Below are 26,733 nucleotides of genomic sequence, written 5' to 3' on the forward strand. Positions count from 1 at the left end.
TCAGTACTCAGCTTTTTAACTCAGAAAGAAAGTTCAGCAGGGCACAACATTTCACACAGTATTAATCTGCTTGACCTAATTTCTTAGTCTAGTTCATCCTACTGCTGCCAACATACTGTCCAGTGTAGCTCCTATGTAGTTATACCCACAGATCTGCAATATGGATTTCTTATCTTTAGCTCAGGGCCCAGGCAGGCTGCGACTGTGTGACTTCCATGCGTGCTGCTCCTACTAATGCCAACAGCAGATGAACTAGCAGGTGGCATGCAGGAAGATGCCACGAGATTTCTAATGCAAATCAGGAGAGCAGAATTTCTGCCCACAGTTATTATGATCGCAAACCTACATTTGTACCTATTTCTCCTTTTGCATTCCTTCAAATCAAATGAAGTCTGGTTTCCTAATTAAGTCAAACCACATAACTATGTTTGCTGCAGTTAGTCCTGATCCGAGTTTCAGTCTCAGCTATAACACACTCAAATCTAGAATCAGTTAACTACAATCCAGCAATTTCACAAGCTCTACCTTTAAAACTATAACTTGAAAACGACCCTGTACTACCCAACAGCACTGCCCTCACAAAACAGTGCTGCATCAACTCTGCTTTGTCTCCCTCTCCCCTCTTCTGACAGCCATTGATAGAATATACTGACTCAGCAGGAGCAGAACAAGGCAGAGGGCTACTAGCGGCTTGAGCGGCAGAGGCCTTCTGGCAGCACAGTAGGAAGCTTCATTCAATAAACTCCCAAATGCCACTTAGGCATGGAAACTTACTGGGGAAAAAAAAAAAAAAAAAAAAAAAAAACCACAAAAAAACCAACCAAACCAAAAAAGTCCTTCTCCCCAGACGAATAAACAATAAAATCACCCAGCTCAAAGCCCTTCCTGCATTCCCACCCAGTCACTTCCACCTCCAAATGATGTTTATTGCTGCCAACTCAACCAAGTCAACTGGTCTCTGAAAATCTAGTTGTATCCTCTCTGCTTCACAGCTTGTCATTATCTACGCAGGTTCTAGACTCAGCACTTATTTGATAACTCCATGAATGGTGTGCGAGGGAAACCAGTTACAGCTGTACTGACTGCAAAGCAGACGGATGCATGTACACACGCAGAAAGCATCTGCAATCTCATCAAACGTGTCTCCGGTTGCACAAGCAGAGCAGGCCACCTGCAGGTACTCCTCAGATCAATGGTGCACCACCATCAACAATCTGAAAATTGATCATCCCAGTTGCACCTGTCACTCCTAACCACATTTATTTTTGTAATTATCCAAGTATTCAGAACCTGGAATGTGTTAAACATAGCTGGTTTTAAGCAAACAAATGTCAGGGTAGCATAGCTTGTATAATCTACTTAAAACACATTACTTCCATATCTCAAACAAGATCTCACAGTTTTAGCTCCCACTATAAATCATCCTACACACATAACACCTGCTACTCCAACAAAAGAGTACATTAAAAGGCTTTAATGCTTAGAAAGCAAATAATTTTTTCTAAGGGACACCTGGAAACACAAATGCAGGGCATATGACTTTTTGTGTACTAGGAATTACACTGTCACTTGCATTTAAATAAGACATATACATTCTGTACTCTCCTTCCTGCTATCTTTGAATAAAGAATATACAATCCCAAGGGTGCAGAACATCCACATATTCCCTCAATACTACCTGTCCAGAAGAAAAGCCATCCCTTTTTCAACTAGTCATCATTCAATACCAAACAAAACCTATATAAAAGGTGTTTTTATCAACAGACATTTTTGCATGCTATTATTGGTCTGTTCCCATCAACAGGAGAGTTATGAAAAGCATTAAAGGTCTAGTGAGCATCAGCATACTGGTAGCAATACAGGTGGCCTAAGTTTAGAAGTGGAGCCCTAATCTTCAGCTCACCTCTCGTGTGTGAGGTGCATTGACTACACAACTCAGGAATATTGATTGCCTGATAGCTGGGAGATAGGAGCAGTGCAGAACTGAGGAAAGGTCATGAAAGTACAATTTCCTGTACTACTGAGTTCCCACTGAAGCACACGGGACATCACAAATCCAGTGATTTAAATGAACTGGTGTGCAACTTTCAGCAAGTGGAATTTACCTTGAGGTTTGGGTTTGGTAAGCTTCCCACACGGCTTTGAGATTGTGACAGTCTTCTGGCAGTCAGCATTATGAAGGGCTCTCTTTAGGTTCCCGGTTCGAGTCTTCAAGGCAGTATTCAAGTCGCATTCTCCCCAGGCCTGGAACTGGTATTTGCACTCCGCTGCAATGAGTAAATAAATGGCAATATTTAAACCAGAATGACCGAGTGTGAAAACAAAAATGTTATGAGTCTAATAAGATACCATGGATAGCCAGTGCTTGCAGACAAAAGGATCATGCAACTGAAGAAAGGAATCCCAAGGAAAATTTAAAGATGATTTGCAGTGATAATTGCAGTCTCCCCCTCCAAAAAATACTTTAAAACTAAATCCCCTTGCTTTTGCATGGATATTGTATTATTGTCATATAAAGGAAAATACATTTAACTGTGAAGATAAACGGTAAATTAAAAAAAAAAAGAAACAGCTGTGGGAAATGTCATTCACTTTCTATATAGCTGTTGTGTGATGCCAAAGGTTACCAAATAAGGACTGAATAGTTTCAAGAATGTACGTGCAACTATGAACTTGTCAAGTCTGAAACTGCTACACTGATAACTACTGCCTTAGTAAGGTCACAACGATGTCAAAGCTATACAAGCTGGTCATTAGAATAAAGCCAAGTTTGCAAGAGCAATCAGAGCTGAGTCCTGGACAGACACCTTGTCCAGGACAGATCTGACGTATCTTTCTGAACTGCTACAGATGAACCTTCTGAACTGAAGTAATATAGATGAAATACACTGGTCTTCATTCACTCCTTTCAATGCACACGCTGGTAAGCCAACCATGCTCCATGCTGCAAATCACACATCGCAAGGTCACATAATGCCTGTGGTAACCATCGCAGAGATTCACAGCTGTGAGTGGACACATGACACCTACATTGCTGCCTTAAATAGGGTTGTACACCACAGGAGAGCAGATTTAAACACACTGCTGGAACACTGAGTTTACAATAAGTAGGTTACATGGACTCTCTGCAGAAGAGCTGCTTTGCTCTGAAGAAGCTGCCTTCTGATGCCTCACATGTTCTAAACAGAAGTAGCCCCCTTCACCAAGACATCTGCTTCCTTCTCCACACTTAAGTAAAAACCAAAGCAAATCCTTTGAGAGTGTGATGTTTACCTCCAAATTGCTTCTTCCAGTTGCAGGGAATCTTACACTTCTGAGTCTTGGTGGTTTGTTTGCACTCAGCTCCAGTGCGAGTGCCCTCACGCGTCCCCAGGCCACAGTCGCCACTGGTGGGCACACAGACGCTCCACTGCCATTCCCCACAGTCAGACTTCTTCACTTTTTTCTCTGGATGAAGACAAGGAACCAAACCCAAGCAAAAGAAGTGGTCAGTACCCACAGCCTACAGAGAAGTTCCCTAAACTTCACTAAACAGTCACAGCATCTGAAAGGGTGACTAAGGAAGACATTTGTAAAACAACTGCTTCAAAAGCAAAAGACATCCTCTTCATAATTCTGCAGAGACAAGTCAGCCTCTGTGACTCCAAAGCAGGGTGGATCATTCAAATTCAGACCCACTATCATGTCTACTAGTCCACTTAGGTATTCTCAAGTGGATTCTCATCTTCAGGATGGAGAACCATCTAGAAAACCTCAGGGATCAGTGACTAAAACATGCAGGAGAGCTCACTCAGACAGAACATTCCTCTGTCTCCAGTAGCTGATGGCATGCAAATATTTTCAGTTTCAACTGAAGCACTACACACTTCATGGATTATAAGTGTATACGTTGATGTTGTGTACCAGAGGATTTGAGCATCTCCAGGGAAAAGCTGTGGGATATTAACTTCTCTTTGGTATACCATGCCACATTTTATATCAGAATATGACCAAAACTCCAAAGGTGAAGAAAAAACTACATGGAGAAGGGTACTCAAAATGCTGTTTAATACTGGTAGGTTTGCTGCTCAGGGACAAAAGTAAGGATCATGATTTCATTTAAATCCTTAAACCCAAGTCTGATGAAAAAAGACAGCAATGTTATCAAGCCCAAGGGTTCACAAAAATAATTAGTTAGGCCCTCAAAACATCACAAGGAACTTTAAATAACCTGATATAGAATTATTTTCCTTCTAGCTCTTGTATATTTATGTTCACATTTTCTCATATTTCCATACAGCCACAATGGTTAAAAACATCTTTTTTTTTTTTTAATGGGAACATTAATTCTGATAGACTCACAGGTCATATTAACTGGTGTGTAAGTAGTCTGTAAATAATAAGACCTTAAGAAAAAACACTAGAAGATGTGTTCCTTAAAAACCGTCAAAACTGAGTTTGATAGATATGAATTTTCCACCCTAGGCCTTTTTCTCCTATAATGAGGTCTGAGTTCATTACTGACAGAAAGCAATTACCACTAGATGTCTGGCTGCCTATCTGTAGCATCAAGTTAGTTCAATTCTTTGTCCGAGGATTTCCACATCACACATCATTGGCGTAGCATTGTCATATACAACACTGAACAAGCAACATAACTGCTCTTTCATCATTCCTGTTTGGTTCTCCCTAAGTCAAGCATGAACCTATTCCCAGAGTAAATTTTAAGCTGCCTTGCAATACCCACTCTGTGATAAACTAAGGACTCCAGTCTCTTGGGCTGTCAAACTGACACCTTTCATGGAAAATACTTTCTATTTTCCTGTTTAACACAGAATAACATGTCACAGCCACAAATCCCTACCCTGTATGTCAAAAGGTTAACAAATGACTTGAATTTCATAACAAAACCAGAAGCATTTGACATTCTCCCACACATACAATCTATCTCAGGGATTAGCTCTGAATTACACTGGACCTTACCTGGTTTCTCTTTTTTGCCAGCCTCAGTGGTACTCACAGCTGCCAGAATGAAAACAAGTGCCAGGAGGGCAGCTGTGAACATTCGACGTTGCTGTTGTTGCTGTTGCATTCTGGGGATTAACAAGAGAGAGGAAAAAAAAGGTTGGTTAGACTGCAAGAAGTGGGACCCCATCTAAAGTGTTGCTACAGCATTTTTGGGAAGCTCTGCTTCAGGGCCACAAGACAGAGGCAGGGCAAATTTAATTAGCCATTGGCAGAATGGTCAATTATATTAATTCCAGAGAGAATACAAAGATTTTTACAATTACCTTCCAGCCTGTGTACCAAATCCCTCATCTACGTCACTGATGTTATGGATGACTTTTGCCACAGGAAGTTCAGTAATTATTGCTCATCTTCTAGAAACCTGTCAGAGAATTGAGGCTCCTGATGGGCCTGGAACTTCTCTCTTCTTTTCTGACCTCTGGCTGTGATTTGTGTAAAACTAAACATAACATATACTTTGTGTTTCAGCTTACCCATTCATATGAATTAGGGAATGCTACACTGTCCACCTTGCAAGGGTTGAAGTTCTTATTAGGCTTACTTGACATCTGAAAAGAGCTTCTTCCATGAAAACTTTTATAGGTAATATGTGATTTATTAACTTAATTGTTATTGCCATGTTGCTTCCCCTCCAATTGGTGTCTCTTCCTAATATAAATTAAGCTAATTGCCTGAAATGCAAAATGGGTGCAGAGAAAGGACTTGCACACACAACTAGAGGCTAGCACGCTGAGGAACCCAAAATCTGGATTGGTAAGCAAATAGTCAAATATGAAAAGGAATTTAAAGCACTTGCTTGATGGCAGTTATTAGCCAGTCACCAAAAGTCATTCAGAGCCGGCTGATTTCAGTGGCTTACACACATATTTCCCTTTCACTTTGCTATACTTTGCATTGTCTCATTTTGGCATTGTTTATCTGAAAGCAGGGCCGTAACAAATACACGTTAAAAATAAGCAACCTCCCTGTTTGCCAGAGACACCTCTCTAGCAGGCTGCCAGGTACCAAGACAGTAGACTAGAGATTGCTCAGATGGAAAGTTTCTCCAGCTTTTTTTTTTTTTCAAACCAGGGCCCATGACATTCATGCTACACCAGCCCTCCAAGGAGGTGTCAACAGTACTGGCCACTAAGATGGCCTTAAAAACTCAACTAGACTGATGTTACAGAGAGTTTAGAGGCAACCTGATCTCATTTTGCTGAGTACAGCAACCTTAGGGGAGAAATAATTCTCACCATGAACAAAGAACAAAAGCTATTTGAAATTTAATTTGGCACTCCTCAGTATTCCCTGTTGGCAACCTCTTGCTCAAAAGCAACATAATTGCAACTGACATGGAAAACAGGAGAGGAATCCCAAACACTGAGACTTTTGAGTATCCAGTTTTAATATCATGCTAGAAGCCAGATGAGAAAACTTAATAGCTTTGTTGAAATAAAGTTCATGTGAAGACTGCAAGAGACATGGCATTCAAATGTCTGAAAGATCTGTCATTAGCACCAGTTTGGTTTACTTCAAAAGAAAGTACCATTTCCCATCATGAAGAAAGGACCACCAGTGCTTCCGCTGAACGCAAACAGAGCCCAAAGCTAGAGCACACACGAGTCCTGTGTGAGCTTGGGTTTCTTTTTTCCTTTCTTCTGCTACATGTTTCCACTTGGAGCCCCTCATGTTTTACAGAAAATGAAATAAATAAACAAATAAAATAAGCAATTTAAAAAAAAAAAAAAAAAGCAACCTGACTTTTTATTCCACTTACTTCAAACTGGTTCTCCATAATCAAACACAGTTGCAATACTGTTAAGATACCTGTCCTGGTTTAACCAGGATAGGGTTAAGTTTCCCCAGCAGAGGGGGGGAGCTCTAGCCGGGTTATTCAGATACCATGCGGACATCACATCCTGGCAGGGCACATTTTTCCTGGCGCTGAGCGCGGTGCACTCGTGGTTTTGTACATCGTGCTTCAAACTGCTGTATTTGGTAGCTATTTTGCTCTGTTCATTGCTATCACTATTACTGTTATTGTTATTGCTGTTGTTTGTTGTGTTGCTATTGCATTGTTGTATTAAACCTTTCCTTATTTCAGTCTTGGGGCTTTGTATTTCACTCCCTTTGTGGGGGAGGGGCAGCGGCCGCGTGGTCTCAGACCCCGGCAGAGGCTAAACCACCACAATACCAAACTTCCCCTCTCAGACCCGTTCCCTTGGAGAGACTTCACCATCAGTAGCATTGCACCTTACCTCATGTCCCATATTCACTACAATTTATCTTCTCACTTCCTGTCTTCCAAATGACTCACCAGAATCCCTCATTGAAGGAGGGAGTTAAGTGCTCATGTGGAAACACATATGGAAGGAGAGACAAATACTTCCATAATCTCAAGACACTGTCCCAGTGTGCTGTCTGGGGATGTCAGAAGCTGAAGCAAGGCAGCACCAGTGAGTTTGCTGCACAGGATGTCGCCGCACGCAAGAGGGGGCTTGGGGCTCCCTCCTACATCCTTGCTGTCCACCCCGGGGACCTGGGGTGTGGTCATATGCACCCCATGGGTTGCTAGCAGTCACCAGGAGCCATGGATAACTGTTTCTAGAGAAGCTGCCTTATACTAAGTTGACAGAGACTCAAATTCAAATCTGATTGACATTATTTTCAGCAAAACAGGCAGGGAAAATAGTTGGGTTTTGGAATCTGAAATGTTCCAGAAGCCCTATAAACAAAACCCCACGGAGCCTTAATATAGCATGTTTTCCTAAGACTTGAAGTCTCCCTACAGCCAAAACACTTACCAAGTTGTCTAAGGCAAACACTAAACCTGCAGATATATAGAGAGATATATATATCTCCCTCTGGCAGAGAGCACCAAACTGCTTCCTGAAGTGCCTTTGCTATTAATTACCAACAAGTGAAAAGCCATATTGTACAGATGGAGGCCTTGCCTCACATCACACCAACATCTCAGATTTGATGCAACCAGTATGACTACAGAAAATTGCATAATTGTTTTGCACATGATAGATCAGCAAGGGCAGATGTGCCCACAAAATTACATACAGCCTATATAAAGTACCCATTAAATATTACGATATTTTTCAGAAGCCCAGAAAATCCCACCTATCAGCAATTGAGTTCAGTCTTCAGTTTTCCTTGCAAATATTTCAGCTGGCCATTGGAAAGATGGATGAAGAAAAAAACTTGTCAGACTGGACTTGTTTTTGAAAACAATATATTCCACTGCAAATATCTTTGTCTTTTTTGGTTTATTTTTTCAAAATTCTAAGGTGTCAATTTTTCCTTTTCATTAGATTCTGTGATAACATTTCCAGTTCAACCTTTCATTTAAAGAAATGACAAAACTGCTAATAGCAATGAAAAAAACAAGTGTTTCATGATATATAAGATGGGCTCCTCTTTAACATTTTGATTTTTGTAATGAGCTTTCTATCTGCACCAATGGTAACAAGCAATTCATGTGTCATGAAGGGAAAATATTTCTAAAATCCTGTATGAGAGCCACAGCAGCATTTAAACAAATGAAAGTGGCATTCACAACCAACAGGAAGAGACAAAAATAAAAGAGAAGGAAAGAAAAGAAACATTTGGGGTGGGGTGAGCTCCAGGAAACTTCAGAAGAGAGAAAAGGTAAAGACAGAGAAAGAGAGTTTAGAACAGTTTAAATGGTAAACTGGAACAAGGTCAGAAAAAGAGAGTGAGTAATCATGAAAAGAGCACCAAAACAGGAATGAGAGGAGAGAGAAGTAATTAATGACAGTTAAACACTGAAACAGAGAGTGTTAGGAAAACATGAAGTGTGCAATAAGGTGAGAAGGGAAGCCCAGTTGAGATGCACCATAGCAAGTGGCTTCTCCCAACCAAAATGAGGCACAGGAATTACTCCAGTCTTACAGTTGATTTCACAGTCACTCTCTGCTCGGGAGTGAAAAATTAAAGGAAAATTTTAAAATGGCAGGCAATCAGAAAATTAATGAGTTCATCAACCATCCATCCATGGGTTCAACTGCATGTTGAGCACCCGAAAGAGAGTCAGGCAGAAGTCATGCTATGGCTGCACTTTACGGGACCTTCTGTGTGCTTGAGCCTCCCACTCCAAATCCCTCACTACCCCTGGCCTGATTTTACAGTCACACTCATCTCTCCTGAACCTGATACATTAAATCATTCGTTTGCTGTGATGAGTACAGTCCACATGACTAAGTGTACCAACTCCTTCAGGAAATACCTATGCTATGGACTGCAGCACACAAATCCCAGCTCTACCAGAGACACAAACCAGTATCTACATAGTGTGGCGCAGTAGCATGTAGACACTTCCATTCAGTCCAGAAACACTACATAAATTTCATGAAGTGCCAGGCTTTGTCTAACAGCCCAAGAGAAAGCTTACTCCTTCCAACCCAAGACCCTACAAATGCAGCTTGCTTCCTTCATATCCAAGCTGGCAGCCCAAGGTGGCCCAGGTGTTCTCATGCTGTGCTTGTTAGACCTTTGGATCTCAGTGTCAGTCAAGCTCACTGGAGCAATTCTGCACTCATGCAATTAACTCATATGTAGGTTCTCCGTTTCTCACATCTGAACAAGTCTTTTCTGAACACAAGCATCCAGAACAAACCAGACAATTTCAGATGAAGCTCTATTGGCGAGCAAGTGTTTATTTTTCCTAGCCTTACTGAAGCTAGCATATGTAGCACATCCTAGGATCACATATGCCTTTTGCAGGTGGCTTTTTTGCTGTTAATAACTATTACTCACAAGCCCTTCCCTTCATCTGTTCTTTCCAGAGCAACTGGCAAGGTCCCAGATTATAGAAGCAAGTGTTTTATTATTAGTCCATATGAGTGTAATCCCCCACTCTGAACTATCAGGTTTTCTCACATGATTTAACCCATCCATATCCTCCAGCTCTTCCAGTATAACATGCCAAACACCCGCTCTGTTGATAATGCTGTTACCTTGCATGTATTCCAATACTGAATGTATTTCTACTGCTAATGACAGGCCACAGGCTTTGTAGTGAGTTTGCAAGGCCTCAGGACTGAGGTTTGTCGAGACTTGCTCTGTCTGAGCTTTCCTTGACCCATCTGTAGCTTTGCACATTTGGTTTAGCAGCAACAGCAATTTTTCTATTTTCTATAGCATTAGCTATGGCTAGTTTGATATATTTTTCTTTGCCATTGTATGGAGCCACCCAGGTTTTATGACTCTATTATAATAATGTGCTACAGAGAAATACAGGACTGGTATCTTAGCAAAGGTCTTGAGAAGTGGAGACATGGGGTGCAGTGTAGAGGAGTACAGGTATGGGAGATACAAGATGTGGCACAGGCTTGACAATGGAGACCCCCCAGCTATAAACAACTAATTCATGGTCAGATAAAGAAATGCAGACCTGGAAAGGTGCCATATACAGTATGTTTGGATATGACACAGAGCTGAAGACCAAGGAAGAAAGAAAAAGGCATAAAAGCATGTTAGTAAACATAAAAAAACCACCCCAAGTTGATCCTAAAGTGAGGAAGAAGAAATCATCAACACTAACATCCTCCTGACCAAGGACCCCAGATGATGACAAATCACCATAATCATCACCACCACCAACATCATAATAAAACCGCAAACCTTAGTGCCGAGAGGAGCTGGGGAAGGGTCAGCATAACATTAGGAAAAGTAGTTGAATCTACATGCATCTATAACAATTTTAACTGTGGTGGTGGTGGTGGTACTGTTATTACTATTATAACATCTGCACACATGTACTCTTTTTCTGCAATAACTACATCTACATCCTTAGATTAGACTGTTAAGATTTCAATTACACTAACAATAAATTTTTTACTTTATATAAGTATATATAAAAGATATGGTTCCTCTTTACCCATAAACAATACCTTGAGCATAACTATGACTTCCTGCTTCGTCTTTTAGTACACTATCATTTTCATCCCATGATCATGAATAAATAAAATGCATCCCAAAAGCAGACTTAAGAAATTCCTATAGCCCATTATTTCATTTGACAACACTGCTCATTTTGAGTCCTCTTTAAGCTCCTTACCCATGTTAGAACTAGCTTTGGCATTAATTCTTCTTTTTTCCTGCTTGAATGAATAATTTCTCAAGTCCCACAACAAATACTTTAATAAATTACAGTTTGATTAGTCCCAGATTATTCATGTCTACAAAATCAGTTCTTAAATGAGCTAGTTTGGGAGATCAGTCTCCTTTCAGTAAACACATGCTGTGTTTAATGAAACTTAACATTTACCTCCACTTCTTAAATTATTCTCTTATTCAAAATGTGTTCTATTTTGCAGTCCATTGAGGGCAGATGAACATGTCTGCAGTTACCTGGATCTGTTTCTTTCCCCCTTCTTAAATATAAGTATTATATTTGCTATGCTCCAGTTGTACAACAGCAGGAAGTATTTGATGCATGTTTTAACAGTCTTAATGAATCTGAAATGTCAAGTGCCATTTTTACAGTACTCTGAGATAGAAACACAGTTTTCTCTGTAAAAGAGAAGTTAAGACCATGCAGCTCTTAGGAGTTTTACCTCTGTAACAGTTGCAGAAACTTCTGTTTCTCCAGGTCTCTTTCTTATTCACCATCTGGTGCATGCCTCCATGTCCTACCTGACTTCTCATATTGAAAACCGAGGCAAATGCTCACACACTTTTGGAGCCAGACTTTTGTGAACTGTAATCTTCCAACTGTAAAATGTTCCCTCTTCCCTTGCACACATACATATTTCCTGTGTTGTCTTTATTTGCAGGACTAGAGGAAAAAAAAAATAAATCTAGATTTGCTTTTCATTCCCTTTGCAAGATTTAAGTCAGCTAAGTTTTTGGTAAATCTCAGCAATCTGCCTCTTCTGGACTTCCAAGACACTACTTTTCTTAAATTCCTGCAAGCTCCTGATAGTACTTTAGTGGGGTGATCCCCACTTAGATCTGGAATTCCTTTCTACAGACTTTTTTCCCCCTCTTTTTTCTTGAGGAAACAATTTATATAGATTTGAAACAATCCTTTACTAAAAATCTTGCATTGGTCCAACACACATCACCAGTTTACTTAATTTCTTAAAAATCAACTTTGAAAATTGAAAAGCTTTATTATATTTATGTTCATGATTCTATGTAATCTAAACTGAATCATCTTATTAACACCTGATACAAGTGTTTATTTTTAAGGATGAGCTTTAAGGATAAGCTGTAAAGTCATACAAAATTAAATTCTAAAATAGCATCACCTTTTTATAGTCCTATGGTAGGTAGTGAAGAAATGACATCCACAAATAATTAGCCCCTATTATTATTAGCACCATTTACCTTTGAATCTAAATTTGGAAAGATAAATCCTTCTATAATGAGAGATCTCCTCATTATATTTTCCTCACGCATAACACTACAAGGACTTCTAATTAAATTCACATCCAACTTTGGGTTGACACAAACCAGAAGAGAGTTTTCCATACTCCTTCAAAGTAGTTTTGAGTCATATGAATCCTATCTTATGCATATCACTAGCTCTCATTTATTTACAGTGTATCATTAATCTCCATTACAGCTATATGACTTTTACTGTGTTTTCCATCTTTTCTGGAATTTTTCTGAACCTTCAAGTCCTCTCTATCAGTCATGATCACCATCACAGCGTGTGTGGGGGCTAATCCAACAATATCTATTTGCAGGTACTACAACTCTTCCCAGCTTCTCCAATTAATTGCCCAGGCCACCTGCACCTGATATTTCTCTCTGATCTCACCTAAATGTCTTCCAGGTACCAACTTCTCATTACCTGCTTTCCGCTCTGACTACTGCAGTTTTCAAAAGCAGTAATTTATTTCTTTGACTTGGCTACCCTGCCACTGTAATGTTGTTTCTCTATCTAGTAATAAATCTTTATTCACCTTACTTTTCCCTCCTGACTACTAAAAGGAGACATAGACATCACATACATTTCTCTGTATGCTTCCTTATGGGTAAAGATCCCCAAACTCTCCTCACAGCACAAGGCCTTGAGCCAACTTGCTGATCTTCTTCATTTAGTTTCACCTTCATGGAGCAAAGAAATGCTGTGTTCATTTCAAACATAACTATTACTATAGCCTTAGCCGTCTGAGCCTAGAAGTGAGCCAAGGTTTAAGGAAAGAAAGAACCTTTAATTATAACAGATTGCTCAACCAAATGATACTATCTCTGACTGAAAAACCATGCCTTAATCTCATTTCTAACAATGGTTATGTTTTAGAACTATTTTATTACAGAAAACCTACTAGAATAATGATGAAACACCAAGTTTTCTTCTTTGGTCAATTTAAGTAATAAAATTATATTTTACTCTTGGGGGGAGTAGCTGGGGAGGGGATGGATGGGTTGATGAGTGTAACAAAAAGAACACCCCCATATTAATTCAGAGTCCCACAGCTACTGCAATCCTGCCCAAAGCAAAACTGTGTGCTCATTTCCCTTACTCCTTTGACTCTCCTGTGAGGGATCGGTATTCTCTTGTGATATAGTCACGAAATTTTGGGAGCTTCATCAGCAACACCAAACAGTGGATGCCAGTGGTCTGAGTCTGTGTGCTCACAAGTTAGTTCAAAGTAGTGGAGGAAACCCCAAACCCTACTGAAAAAACTCCCTGCATTTCAGCCATAGGAGCAGAGACAGCATCTCAGCACCAGCCTCCAGGTCCCAGTTCCAACACACATGACACAGTGCAGCTGGCAGGTTGCTCTGTATGGCAAAAAGATAGAGAATTAGGGAGTTTCAACCAACAGGTACTTCTCAGCTTTTTCATCCTCTCCTTTGCTTCCCTGTGGGGGGGAGAGAGGGGCCACACCACATGGAAACAGCTCCAGTGATGCTCTCCCTCCATGCAGGGGAGGGGAAGCTGTCAAGCAGCAGCTGGTAGGGAACAGGCAATTGCTTCCAAGGTGAGCTGGTACTGGAAGGAGTTGGATAAGCAGCAATTTATTCAGCAGTATAGTGGCAAATTTAAAAAAAAAAAAAAGAATAAATCTGAGTATAACTATCTGTTTATTGCTGCAGATTAGCCAGGGAGAAGTGAGAAAACTCTAGCAGGCTGAAATTATATTTGGAAAACTTTCTTTACTTTTTAAAATCAGCATGTATGTTCAGCTACAGCACAAGGTCCCCATAATAACAAGACAGAATCAAACAGCTAAAAAGGAAAAAAATCACAGCATGACTCTTCAGATAAGCCCAAGTCAAACACTTCTCTTCAAAAATTGCAGTGTGCAGTTCAGAGACCATGTTTTTCAGTATGTAATCAACTTTATGTTCTCTTTTCAACATGGACATGATTAAGGGCCAGAAAAAAGAGCATCGAGGCCAGCAAGTTATGCCAATGCCATAAAAATAAGCTGGGAACCAAGAGTTGCATGACTGAAGAAAATTATTAAAATGTAAATGACAAAAAGTCAAAATCAATGATCAATTAACATGTCCCATCTAGCTTTGTTCAAGTAAATAGGCTAAAGTAATTAGTGAAGTTGCGGATAATAGTTCCCTTAGCCTTCGATATTTGCATAGTTGATTGTGTGTTTGCCTCTCACATCAGGCTAAGGCAAACACACACTGCGGATATTTTATGTTTGTAGTTCTCCAGACACAAATTAATAGTTCAAGTTGATAACAGATACCCCTGGGTATATGAATTCTGCCTTTTACTGCTGAGCATAGTTTAGACTGACTCAAGACTCAAGAAAATGGCCAGTCCAAACAAATACAGACAGAACTTCTCTTTCATTTTTCAAAAATGTTTTGCCAAAATTAAAATGTTTCATGGGAGAACACTGCTTTCAACAAGATGGCAAGGTTTTGAAAGTACTTTTTATTAAAGTAATTTTTTTATTTTTTAAATTTTCTATTAAAGTAATTTTATTTTTGTTCTTACAAGCTCACTAATATCAAACTGCATTCCCTCTCATTAAAAATATAATTTTACACAAGCTATAGAAAGGATCCTACTGCTTCTCATAGGCTGACTCTCCAGATATTTCTGGAACATAACATCAGACCTAGAAATCTGAACCCTCCATTTGGACTTCTTGTTAGCCAGCTCTATCTGTCAGGGATCACCAAGAGCTGTGCAATTTCTTCATTGCAAGTTTTAAGCAAAATTTTGCTAACCCAGGACACTATAAGCCTTTACCTGATCACAGAAGAAGGAATCAATTACAAAAGGTGTCCTTTTGGGTGAAAATGTAGCATTCCACAGTAGCATTTTGAACAAATAATTTCTTCGTCAGAGGAAAAGTGTCATAAGTAGAAACACAGTGCTAAACAAACACAACAGGCATGACAGATGGTTAAAAGGCCAGGGAACTAAAAACTTAATGGAGATGGCCAAAACCCTCCAAAGGGGATTAAAAATTTTATGCTTCTCTCTTTCCAAATTTCCAACACAAGATTTTACAAAAGTGATTTTATTTTCAGAAAGCCTAGGGAACACATTTTTAAAACATAATTGAAAAAAAAAAAACCGTTTAGTATCATAAACTGATGTTTAGAAAGTCATGTCAATAAAAGGGTGAAAAAACACGCTGAGCTTTCAAGAGAAGCATTACATTTATTAAATGTAAAAGGGGCAGTTCCTATTTTCTCTTTTGTTCCCCAGCCAGTATATAATTTTCTTAGCCCTGGCCTTCAAAACTCTTAGAGACTACATCACTGAAATGAACATCACTGTTGAAATCAGTTTTCTTGCCTTCTTCCCTGAGCTCTTATTTCACTCTCATCCACAATGCACACATCTTCTTCCTCTCTCTTGCTTGTGGCGGGTCTGAGCGAGTCAGGGTTCTCAAGTGGTAACTACTACTGACTTCTGCAACTGCCTCTTCTATCAACCTCCCCCCTCCCACTGCTATAGCTGAGAAAACAAAACAAAAAAACCCAAACCAACTGATATTTCAGTTCATTCTCTGTATTTCCAGATCCTAACTGAAAAAGACATTTTAAGCCACTTCCGTTACTGTGATTTTTTTCCCTCCCTGCTCTTCCCACAGTGATCACAGCTGCTGTGTCGGTATCGACAAAGTCACACTGGGTCTCTTTACACTTTCATTTCTCCAAGACTAAAGATAAGATTAAACAGTCCTGAATCTGATCACCAGGAAGACCACAGGAGGCTAACCTCCATTCTCTCCAATTATTTTCATTTCCGTGAGACCAAGGCCAAGCTGCTGACTCAACTCCGCCATGCATCATCTGCATCAGTGTGTCTCTCCCAGAGAATCCACATGTTGTGTTCATGAATTTACCCAGCCAGAACTACTGGTAAATCCTCTCTATTCTCTTTCAACTCTGCTCCTCCAACATGCAAAAGATGTAATTACTTGATAATGACAGAGGGACAAAGCATGCCTATCTTGGGGAAAACAAGCTCTTATTACAGTTATTCTTTCTGTCTCCTTTCCCACCCCAAACTGACTAGTGTCTTTGCTCTACCTAATGATCTTCTGGTTGCCTTAGATTGGTAAAACATAAAGTATTTTTCCATGGTTTTGCAACGCCTCTGAGAAGCAACCACATCCCTACCACTCAGCTACCATGACACTACAGGACCAGTAAAGGGCAAATAAACACCGTTATACAGAGTATTCTGGTATAAGGAATACAGCTGACACCTGCTTGGCTAACTAATGTGTTTTCATCTACCAGAGATTAATTTGGGTACCTTCTGAAAATGTTAGAGTAAGGAGTGGCATATTCCCATCCACTTGTTAAACAGAGGGCAGAAAAGAGTCTCTCAGTGTCCCTGTCTGGCCAAGAGAAAGTTTTCTTCACTATTATAAACTAATCTATTGAAACAGAATAAATTTATGAAGCCCCACTTTTGTAATTGCAGCAGTTGCAACAATGTCCTATGGGTATCACAGTCAGAAAAAAAAAGGAGCATTCAATGAATGTAACTATTTTTGTAATTAGGTCCACAGCAAAAGCTTATTACTACTACTACGAGGACAAAAACTGTGTGCAGATATACACTGATGTCACCACAGCCCCAGTGGTCATACCATTATTGTGAATGCCTCATGATTTGAGAGCTGTTTAAGCTGTGACATGATTTTCATAATGAACAGCTGTACTGTACAAGTCAGGCAGATGCCTCCACTGTATTTTCATTTTCTTTTTCTTCCTCTCCCCCAGTGAGGACATTTTCAGCTCAATGGCCATAGGAAAATCATAGAATCATAGAATACCAGGTTGGACGAGACCTCAAGAATCATCTGGACCAATCTTTCTTGGCAAAATCACAGCATCTGTCACTGTCCTCACTTCTCCATCTATGAAATAGGAATAATAGCACTTGCCTCCTTCAAAAACCACTGAGAAACCCATAATAAAAATGATTATGGGAAGGAGGGACAATTTTATTATCCAGCATCAGCTGCAGCTTGCTTTACTTTCCTGGATCTCATGCCTCCATCATTCCAGGCTTTGAGCAGGGTGGCCAGACTCCCCCAAGCAGAGTAGAACAACAGCAACACTGTGCAGCTCCCAATGGCTCAGCACATTGCTGAGGGAAAGCTGCAAGACACAGCAGAACCCTTTTTTCCTTGATAACTACCCTTCCTTGAAAGTAATCAAATTTTGCCAAATACTTAAGTTTGGTCTGCCTGAGATGACTGTCAGGTTGGAAACTTATTTTTCCCCTCCAATCAGACCCTGGGAAATACTCTATACTGCTCAATAAAACGACCCATTTCCATTACTCATTATGACTCCCTCTCTGCTTTGCTGCCTGTCTATTCAGATGGCACTCCAAAATATGCAATGCAGTCAGAAACCTATTTAAGTTGAAAGCACACAGCCTTTCACCCATGCCCTCTATTAATCTTTTCAAGGGACTACTTTTTTTTTTTTTTTCCAGAGAAATTATCTCCTTGATTCAAGTGACAAACTTCAGGCCATTGGGACATCTATGCAAAAATGAATGAGGAAGAAATTAATTCAATCAAAACAAATGTGACGTGCAAATGAAATCTGTGTTTTGGCCACATTGTAACATAGGGCTAGACTGTGTTTTTAAGTCCTTCTCCTCCAAAAGCAGTTAGTGAGCAGAGGGCAGCAGTTGTGTAGCATGTTATCTCCTCTTTGCCAGTCAGAAAGCAAATGGCATCTCCAAGGCACATATGCCCTCCAGTATGATACCATTCAGCAAAGAAAGAGCCCAGACCTCATCTTCTGCAATTGATGTTCATAGAATCATTTAGGTTGGAAAAGACCTTTAAGATCATCGAGTCCAACCGTAAACCTAACACTGCCGAGTCCACCACTAAACCATGTCCCTAAGCGTCTTTTAAATACCTCCAGGGGATGGTGACTCTACCACTTCCCTGGGCAGCCTGTTCCAGTGCTTGATAACCCTTTTGGTGAATAAATTTTTCCTAATATACAATCTAAACCTTCCCTGGTGCAACTTGAGGCCATTTCCTCTCATCCTATCACTTGTTACTTGGAAAAATAGACCAACACCCACCTTGCTACAACCTCCTTTCCCTTCCTGCATACCTAGGACTTTAAGAACTGCCTCTCTTACTCCAGTGCAATTTAACAACCACTCAGGATGGACCTTACCTTGAATTCACAAAAGGACATTCACCGTGTCGTTTAATGGTAGCAAAAAATGAGTTGGGATGCAGTGCCACTCTCTTTTCAGGTATGGGAGCCTGGCCAATGTTCACCATGACCATACTAGTGCTAAAAATGAGCAACACCTTTCAACAGCTGCAGCAACACACTGTAAGGCACTGATAGTGAACAGCTGCATTCTGTGACAGCACCTCAAAGTGGTGCCTCCACCCATAAGATACTGTTCTAGAAACAAGCAAGCCAGGGGAAGAGAGGAAAGTGCAACCACCTTCACCTGGCAAAACAGAAACTGAGGTTTAGAGACATGAATGAACTTGCTTCTAATTACCCAGAAGAGTGTGTGACAGAGAGCTTTTTTCAGAGAAAATAGTCTTGCACCTCAACAAGAAAAACATCCTAGACAGAAAATCCCACTTTCAAATATGGCCAGGAAGATATGGCCCCTGCTCCAGTTACCTACCTTATCTGCAGTAAGTTTCATGTTTATCTAAGGTAAAAAAGGTCAAAGGATATTGTAGCTACATCATTTGATGCAGATGGCAGAGAATGAAGTGTGCAGTACATAACAGGTGAGACTCCAGAGCAGTCTTTCTGGCTTTTAGAATGTCAAGCTCTTTTGCTATATTTCATAAAATCTTTCCATTTTGGAAGTCAATACAGAGCTGCATACTTGCAGCAAAATTTTGGTAGCTACAGAGTAAGCCTGCATGCTACTGTATTACTATTCAAAGGACACTGTGTTGCAGCTACCTTCCAGCCATGCAACAGGTCAAAATAAATTCCATTTTTCAAAAGCCTGTTTTCATCTACCAAGGGAGGGCAGGAATGCAATTTCATGACTGATTAGCCTTCTCTGTTATCATCCTCATCTGCTGGAAGGTATTGGAAGAAATGAAGAAACTCCATTGAAATTTAAAAATCTTGTTATCTGACGTCCCAGCTGTAATTCGGTGGTCACCATTTCACCCTGTTCTTTCAGTTACCCTTCCAAGTCTCATCTTCTCTAATCCCAGATGATGTCTCCCCTCCTCTTCGTTCCTTTATCCTTCTACACACATCTCCTTATGAGTCATTCTGCACCTTGTGGCTGCTTCAGGTCACAAAGTTGTCTTAAGACCACTAAAACAACTTCTTTTAAACAAAAAATAAACAAGTCTTTTCTACAAACTGGAAGACAGAATTCACCAAACCATTGGAAGGTGAGCGTTCCTAAGGGAAGCCACATCCTTCCAAACCCAGACACATATCCTATTCCATCTATGTTTCTGTAACAAAGAGTAACTTCTAGCATTGGGAGAACATTAAGCAAGAATATAAGACAAAAAAATAAAAGGGAGGGGTTATTTATACTATTAAATATTTAACAGATTCTTTGGATGGGAAGATTATATGCACCAATAATCAGAGAACTGAAAATTCATTGAGTAACAATAATGCAAAATTTGCAGTGCAAAACTGAAACTCTTCTTAAAATGTGGGCAGGCTAACACGTATTTCACACCGTTCCCATAGTCTTTATTTTGCATCTGCCAGAGATGTCTGTATACACTGCGCAAGAAGGAGACAGAAATTCTCAGGGTGACAACTGTAGGTTTTGGGATCCAGCTGAGGGAGAACCAGACTCATTGTTACTGTGGTGGTCCAAACAGGTGAACTGGATACTCAAAGAGAAAAAAAAAATAAAAATTAAACATGTTTGAATTTAAGACCATATCTTTGGTGTAGAGAGTTAATAGCCACCTAAGAATAACAAAATAATCCAAGGACTATTTTTCAGTTTACTCAATACTCAGATAAATAAAAATGCAACAGGTCACACATGGAAAGCTTTCCCCAGAGTCGTGGTTTGAGCTCAGAGGGCAACTGAATACCACACAGTCGCTCTTCACCCCTTTTCCCCAGTGCTGAGAAGGAGGGAAATAAAGCAAAAGGCCCAGGAAACTGAGATAAGGACAAGGAAGGATGATCTCATCCATTAAGGCACAGGCAAAAGACAGACTCATTAGGGGAAGAAAAAAAGAACATAAAATTTAATACAGAGACTGACAACAACATTTAACAGACAGAGTAGGACTGTGAGAAGCACTACCACATCCTGAAAACACCTTCCTCCACCCCTCCCTTCTTCCCAGGCTCAGCTTTGCTCCCCATAGCCCTACCTCCTCCCTCCCAGTGGCGCAGAGGGCTGGGAATGGGGGGTGTGCTCAGTCCTGCTGTTTCCTCCACCTCAGGGTGGGAAGGGAAGGACCACACACAACTTCTGGCATTCTTCCCCTGTTCCAGCACGGTCCCCCTCTCACAGGAGACAGTCCTCCACAAACTAACCCCAACATGAGTCACTCCCACAGGCATGTGGGTCGTCCCTGCCTGTTGCAATCTTCCCAGTGCTGAACTACAACAGCAGGGCCATCTTCCCATGGGGTCCCCACCTTCTCTGGGCACAGTCACCCACTCTGGTGTGGGGCCCCACACAAGCATCAACCCCCATGAGTGGCAGGGGGGCAGACCTACCATCCCACCACAGGACATGGGGGTCTCTGCACCTCCCCCCCTTCTCCTTTCTTCCACTGACCTCGGTGTTCACACAGATGTTCTCCTCGCAACTCCTTACAATCCCACCACTCCTCCCAGGTTCCCCTTCTTAAATACGTTATCGCAGAGGCGCAGCTAACTGGCCTGGTCTTGATGCAAAGGTGGGTCTGACTTGGAGCCGGTGGAGCTTTGAGAAGCTTCTCACAGGGGGCCACCGCTGTAGGCCCCTCCCCTGCTACCAAAAACCCCGCCACTCACTCAAACCAGGACAGTTGTCTTTCCAAACCACAATGGCTAAAGAGCCTTTTTTTTTTTTTTTTTAAATAAAGTCCAGATTCTGCACAGACTTGTGTGACAAGAGCCACATGGATGACATACTGTATCATCACAGTATCACAGAATAAGCCAGTAGATGCCAGAAAGATAAGATTGCATTTAGGAAAGTTGGCATTTTTAACCTCCAAAGGGAGGCTACAGACCTGGAGGAGGTTGAACTACTGCTGGGAGGCAGGTTTTATTCAAATTGAGTTCTTATTAACATATAAATAAGGTAATTTTTAAAAGGTCTATCTATGCCACATATCCAAGTGCAATAACAAAAAGAAAAAGAGGTAGGCTGAGAACAGCTCAGATTTGTTGCTGATCTGCTGGTTGATTGTTTGCAGACAATATCCTTTCCCACTTGTCTCCAAACCAGACTGTTTTTCAGCTTTAGACCTTATATCACAGCAATCAGGCTCTTGCTGAAGATCTCTGAGAACTACCCCTTTGGGATTTTGAACAATCAGTTAGTCACACAAACTTAGTGCTAATTCACGAGCAGAAATTAAAAGAGAAAAATCATTTATGCTTATGGGGTTTTTTGTTGAATTTTGTATTGATTTCAAAACAACAATTTAAAGCTTGGAAGATCTGTCTTCAGATCCTCCCTATGATTGATAGCTGAGGTTTTGATTACTGTTTCCTACTCCTCAAGAGAGCCCTAGCTACAGCTCAGAGATTACTCAGACGGGCATCTCAATTGCCCATATAGAGAATTTGTCTCATACTACGATATTTCTAACGGCCTCAAAGGCATTTTCCTGGAAGGTGGAATTGTTATGCCCTAGTGAATATTTAAGTATTTTATACCACATGATTAGCTTCCACGGGAGATGTGGAGAAACTACCACTAAAAAGTACCTTGTAGGACAGTATTTACAGCAATCAGGTATTTGAGGTTTTGGCTGAAAAGAAAAACTTTTCCAATTCAACAGAGCAGGGATGTGAATCAGGACTCCCTCACTAAATATCCTATCCAAAAGACTACTAGATAATGGCAAGGCAGTATGATACAGAGTAGTCTCACTGCTCTCTTCTCCCTTGCACGAGCAGCAGTTACTCCATAAACTTTTTAACTTAACATGCAGTTATGTATAGCTATATCTCGTAACTGCATTCCTCAGTGAATAAAATATTTGCCAAGTGTGATTCAACAGAATTTTCTTGAGAATGTGTCTCTCAGCAGAGTTGTAAGACAGTCCTCTTTTTTCATGTGTGAAAGAAACCGCTTGCAAGCACTTCAACTATCATAAAGGCAGGATTTGTAGAACAGTTTCAAATTTTTCTGTTCCCTGCATGATGTACTCAGGGATACTTAGAGAGTCAAGTGAGAGAACTCCATAGCCAAAACCATGTTTTACAGACCATATTCCCAAAGTTGAAACCCAGGTGGTCTCTTTAGAGTCTGCCGATGAGTGGAGCTCTAGGGATCACATTGTTTACAGCATTTGGGATGTACATTTTTTTTTCCCTTCCTCATGCAAACTGCCACTTCTCCTCCCATTCTTCTGCACTGCTATTACGTGCAGAAATTCAGTACTGTATTTCCCCATATGAAGAAATTGGCAAGGAAAGACCGCGTGCTCTTGGCAGAAGTTTATCCTGGGATTATGCCAATAAACAATCATTTTCTGGTTGCCACAAGCATTCCATTATTTCAGTTTGGCCATTCAGTCCACTCCAGTTCAGCTCCGTTAGTGCTTCCTTAATAAACCCTTATTATCAGGGACTTAGGCCTTAGTCATTTGAATTCATGCTCAGCTGGGACTTGGTATTCAGGGACCCAGTTCGAATGTCCTTAAAAAAAAAAGAATTAAAACACTTACTTTGCCACAAAGCAGAGACAATGGAATTTCGTTGGCTGCAAGTTATATTTGCACTCTTAAAGACTTAAGAAAAGCTGGATTTTGAGGCTTGTTTTATAAACAACACTTGGAGGCTTTGGTTCTCGCTAGAAGAGAAATGTGACAGCAGTCTTTTGCCTTCATCCTTCTTTGCATGTATACGCCTGTTGTTTACAGCACAAATAGCTTTCATTCTCTCATCCATTTAATCACCTACTTTTGGGGCTAGATTTTTTGGGGGGGAAACCCAAAACCCAAAAGCTCTGGTAGGTACCAAGTGATGACAGCACCTGAGACAGCTCCTCTTCCCATGACACAGCTCATGGCTGCTCCACTGACTTGTTACCTACCGAGGAGGCAGATCAAGGCACTGTATCTGTACAGCATGGCTTTTACAGCTTTGATCCAGGCACCTCAGTTCTCCTCAAAAGCAGCAGGCAGTCTGTATCACTAAGGGCACTACACACACACACACACACACACACTGAATTAGCAAGGTGAGCAGCTCCAGACTTGAATTTTAAGCAACTGAAGTCAACTTCATTGCTGCACAGATAAATTAAGAAAAACAGTTTGTCCAGATATTACTTGTAAATCCAGCCTGTTGGGTTTGCCACTGAAAAAGCTCACAACCACCTCCCTCATGTACCCCACTGTCATAACCCCTTAATATTTACCTTGCTCTTGATTTTCTATTCTTTACAATAAAGGTGTAAAAGCCATTAATCATAGCAATTTATTTGATGTCTTTAAGCGGTGCCTGTGCAGGGCAGGAGTAGTGGCATGTATACCTCAGACACAGCAAGGAGGACATCTGTCTGCTCTTCTGCAGCAAGTTCCCTTTGCACAAGTTGGATTCTACTGTACTTACGGAGGCAGCCTCTAGAAAGCAACATTTAAATGCAAAAATGTGTATCACTCATGGACCAAATTAGTAAGGCTTTACACTTTATTTATGTTCCTTCTCTTCCAACATATCATTGATCAATATCATGCCATCCTTACTGTCCTAGAGACAAGCACCAGTGAAAGACATTCTCATCTACTCCACCTTCTAGTCTCCTTTGCTCTCTGCAATTATAATCAGATATGCAAACCACAGAAAATGGAATCTCTGCCCTGCATCCTAATAAGGGTGGCTTGCAAGATGTGGAAGTCACTGCTGACTTGTTTGGAAGTAGAACGGGAAAAAACCAAAAAAGTATGATAAAAACACATATGTATTTTGAACTTCTATAAAAACATGGATGTGTTTTGAACTTCTAAAGTGAAGTCTTTCTCCATTTGCTACTGCTAGTCACTCTGCAGGTTGCTACAAAGAGTAGTCCAACCTGGAAGGACAGGGAACATACAGAATTTTTTTTTTTTTAATTTTTTTTTTTTTTTCAGGTTGGAAAAGACCCTTGGGATCATCGAGTCCAACCATCAGCCCTACTCTACAAAGTTCTCCCCTACACCATATCCCCCAACAACTCATCTAAATGACCCTTAAACACATCCAGGGATGGTGACTCCACCACCTCCCTGGGCAGCCTATTCCACTGTCTAACCACTCTTTCTGAAAATTTTTTTCCTAATGTCCGGTCTAAACCTCCCCTGTTGGAGTTTAAAGCTGTCCCCCCTTGTTCTGTCACTAATCACCTGTGAGAAGAGACCAGCACCAACCTCTCTACAATGTCCTTTCAGGTAGTTGTAGAGAGCGATGAGATCTCCCCTCAGCCTTCTCTTCCTCAAACTGAACAGTCCCAGCTCCTTCAATCGCTCCTCATAGGATTTGTTCTCCAGGCCCTTCACCAGCTTCGTTGCCCTCCTCTGCACTCGCTCCAGCACCTCAATATCCCTCTCGTATTGAGGTGCCTAAAACTGGACACAATACTCCAGGTGTGGCCTCACCAGTGCAGAGTACAGGGGGACTATCACCTCCCTACTTCTGCTGGTCACGCTATTTCTAATACAAGCCAGGATGCCGTTGGCTTTCTTGGCCACCTGGGCACACTGCCGGCTCATGTTCAGTTGCTTGTCAATTAGAACCCCCAGATCCTTCTCTTCCACACAGTTCTCCACCCACACCTCCCCAAGCCTGTAGCCATGAATGGGGTTGTTGTGGCCCAAGTACAGGACCAGGCACTTGGCCTTGTTGAAGCTCATCCCGTTAACATTGGCCCACCGATCCAAGTCTCTCTGTAGTGCCTCCCTATCTTCATGCAGATCGACACTCCCACTTAACTTTGTGTCATCTGCGAATTTACTGATAATACACTCTATGTCCTTATCAAGATCATCAATAAAGGTGTTGAACAGAAATGGTCCCAACACCAAGCCCTGAGGAACACCACTTGTGACCGGCCGCCAGCTGGATTTAGCTCCATTGACCACCACTCTCTCGGACTGTCCAGCCAGCCAGTGCTTCATCCAGCAGACTGTTTGCTCATCCAGGCCACTAGCAGCCAGTTTTTCTATGAGAATCCTGTGGGGAACTGTGTTAAATGCTTTTCGAAAATCCAGGTAGATAATATCCACAGCTTTTCCCTCGTCCAATAGTCGGGTCATTTTATCATAGAAGGAGATCATGTTTGTCAGGCAGGACCTGCCTTTCATAAACCCATGCTGACTAGGCCTGATCCCCTGGTTGTCCATTATATGACTTTTAATGGCACTCGAGATGACCTCCTCCATGACCTTCCCTGGCACCGAGGTCAGACTGACAGGTCTATAGTTTCCTGGATCGTCCTTTCTGCCTTTCTTGTAGATGGGTGTCACATTTGCTGCCCTCCAGTCCAATGGGACCTCCCCAGTTAGCCATGATTTCAGGTAAATCATGGAAAGCGGCTTGGTGAGCACGTCTGCCAACTCTTTCAGCACCCTTGGGTGTAACCCATCCGGTCCCACAGACTTGTGTGCATCCAAGTGGTGTAGCAGGTCTCTGACCACCTCCTCTTCAACTGTGCTGACCTCAATCTGCTTCCCCTCCCCATCTCCCAGCTCATGAGGCTGGGTGTCCAGGGAACAGCCAGTTCCACTGCTAAAGACTGAGGCAAAGTAGGCGTTGAGCACCTCAGCCTTTTCCTCACCCTTAGTTACCATGTTTCCCTCTGCATCCAATAAAGGAGGGAGATTTTCCCTAATCCTCCTTTTGCTGTTAACGAATTTATAGAAACATTTTTTTATTATCCTTAACAGCTGTAGCCAAGTTGAGCTCTAGCTGCGCTTCGGCTCTCCTAATGTTCTCCCTGCATAGCTTCACTACATCTTTATAGTCTTCATGAGAGACCTGCCCCCTCTTCCAAAGGTCATAGATTCTCCTTTTGTTCTTGAGATCCAGCCAAAGGTCCCTGTTTAGCCAGGTCGGTCTCCTTCCCTGCCTGCTTATTTTTCAGCATATGGGAACAGCCTG

The 26,733-nt window shown here is 41.3% G+C and overlaps 1 protein-coding gene across 1 annotated transcript in view; it reads right to left on the reverse strand.

Annotated features, from left to right (window-relative positions):
• PTN (pleiotrophin) overlaps positions 1-26,733 on the reverse strand; it is an 82,747-nt gene that overhangs the window by 18,742 nt on the left and 37,272 nt on the right. The window contains exons 2-4 of the mRNA XM_074871779.1: positions 4,963-5,072; positions 3,274-3,447; positions 2,106-2,267 (exon numbers count right to left, since the gene is read on the reverse strand). Coding sequence (XP_074727880.1) covers positions 2,106-2,267; positions 3,274-3,447; positions 4,963-5,071 — 445 coding nt within the window. The 5' untranslated portion in view covers position 5,072. The remainder of the gene's footprint in view (positions 1-2,105; positions 2,268-3,273; positions 3,448-4,962; positions 5,073-26,733) is intronic.

The sequence above is a fragment of the Strix uralensis genome, chromosome 5 (genome assembly GCF_047716275.1).
Source record: "Strix uralensis isolate ZFMK-TIS-50842 chromosome 5, bStrUra1, whole genome shotgun sequence".
NCBI lineage: Eukaryota > Metazoa > Chordata > Aves > Strigiformes > Strigidae > Strix > Strix uralensis.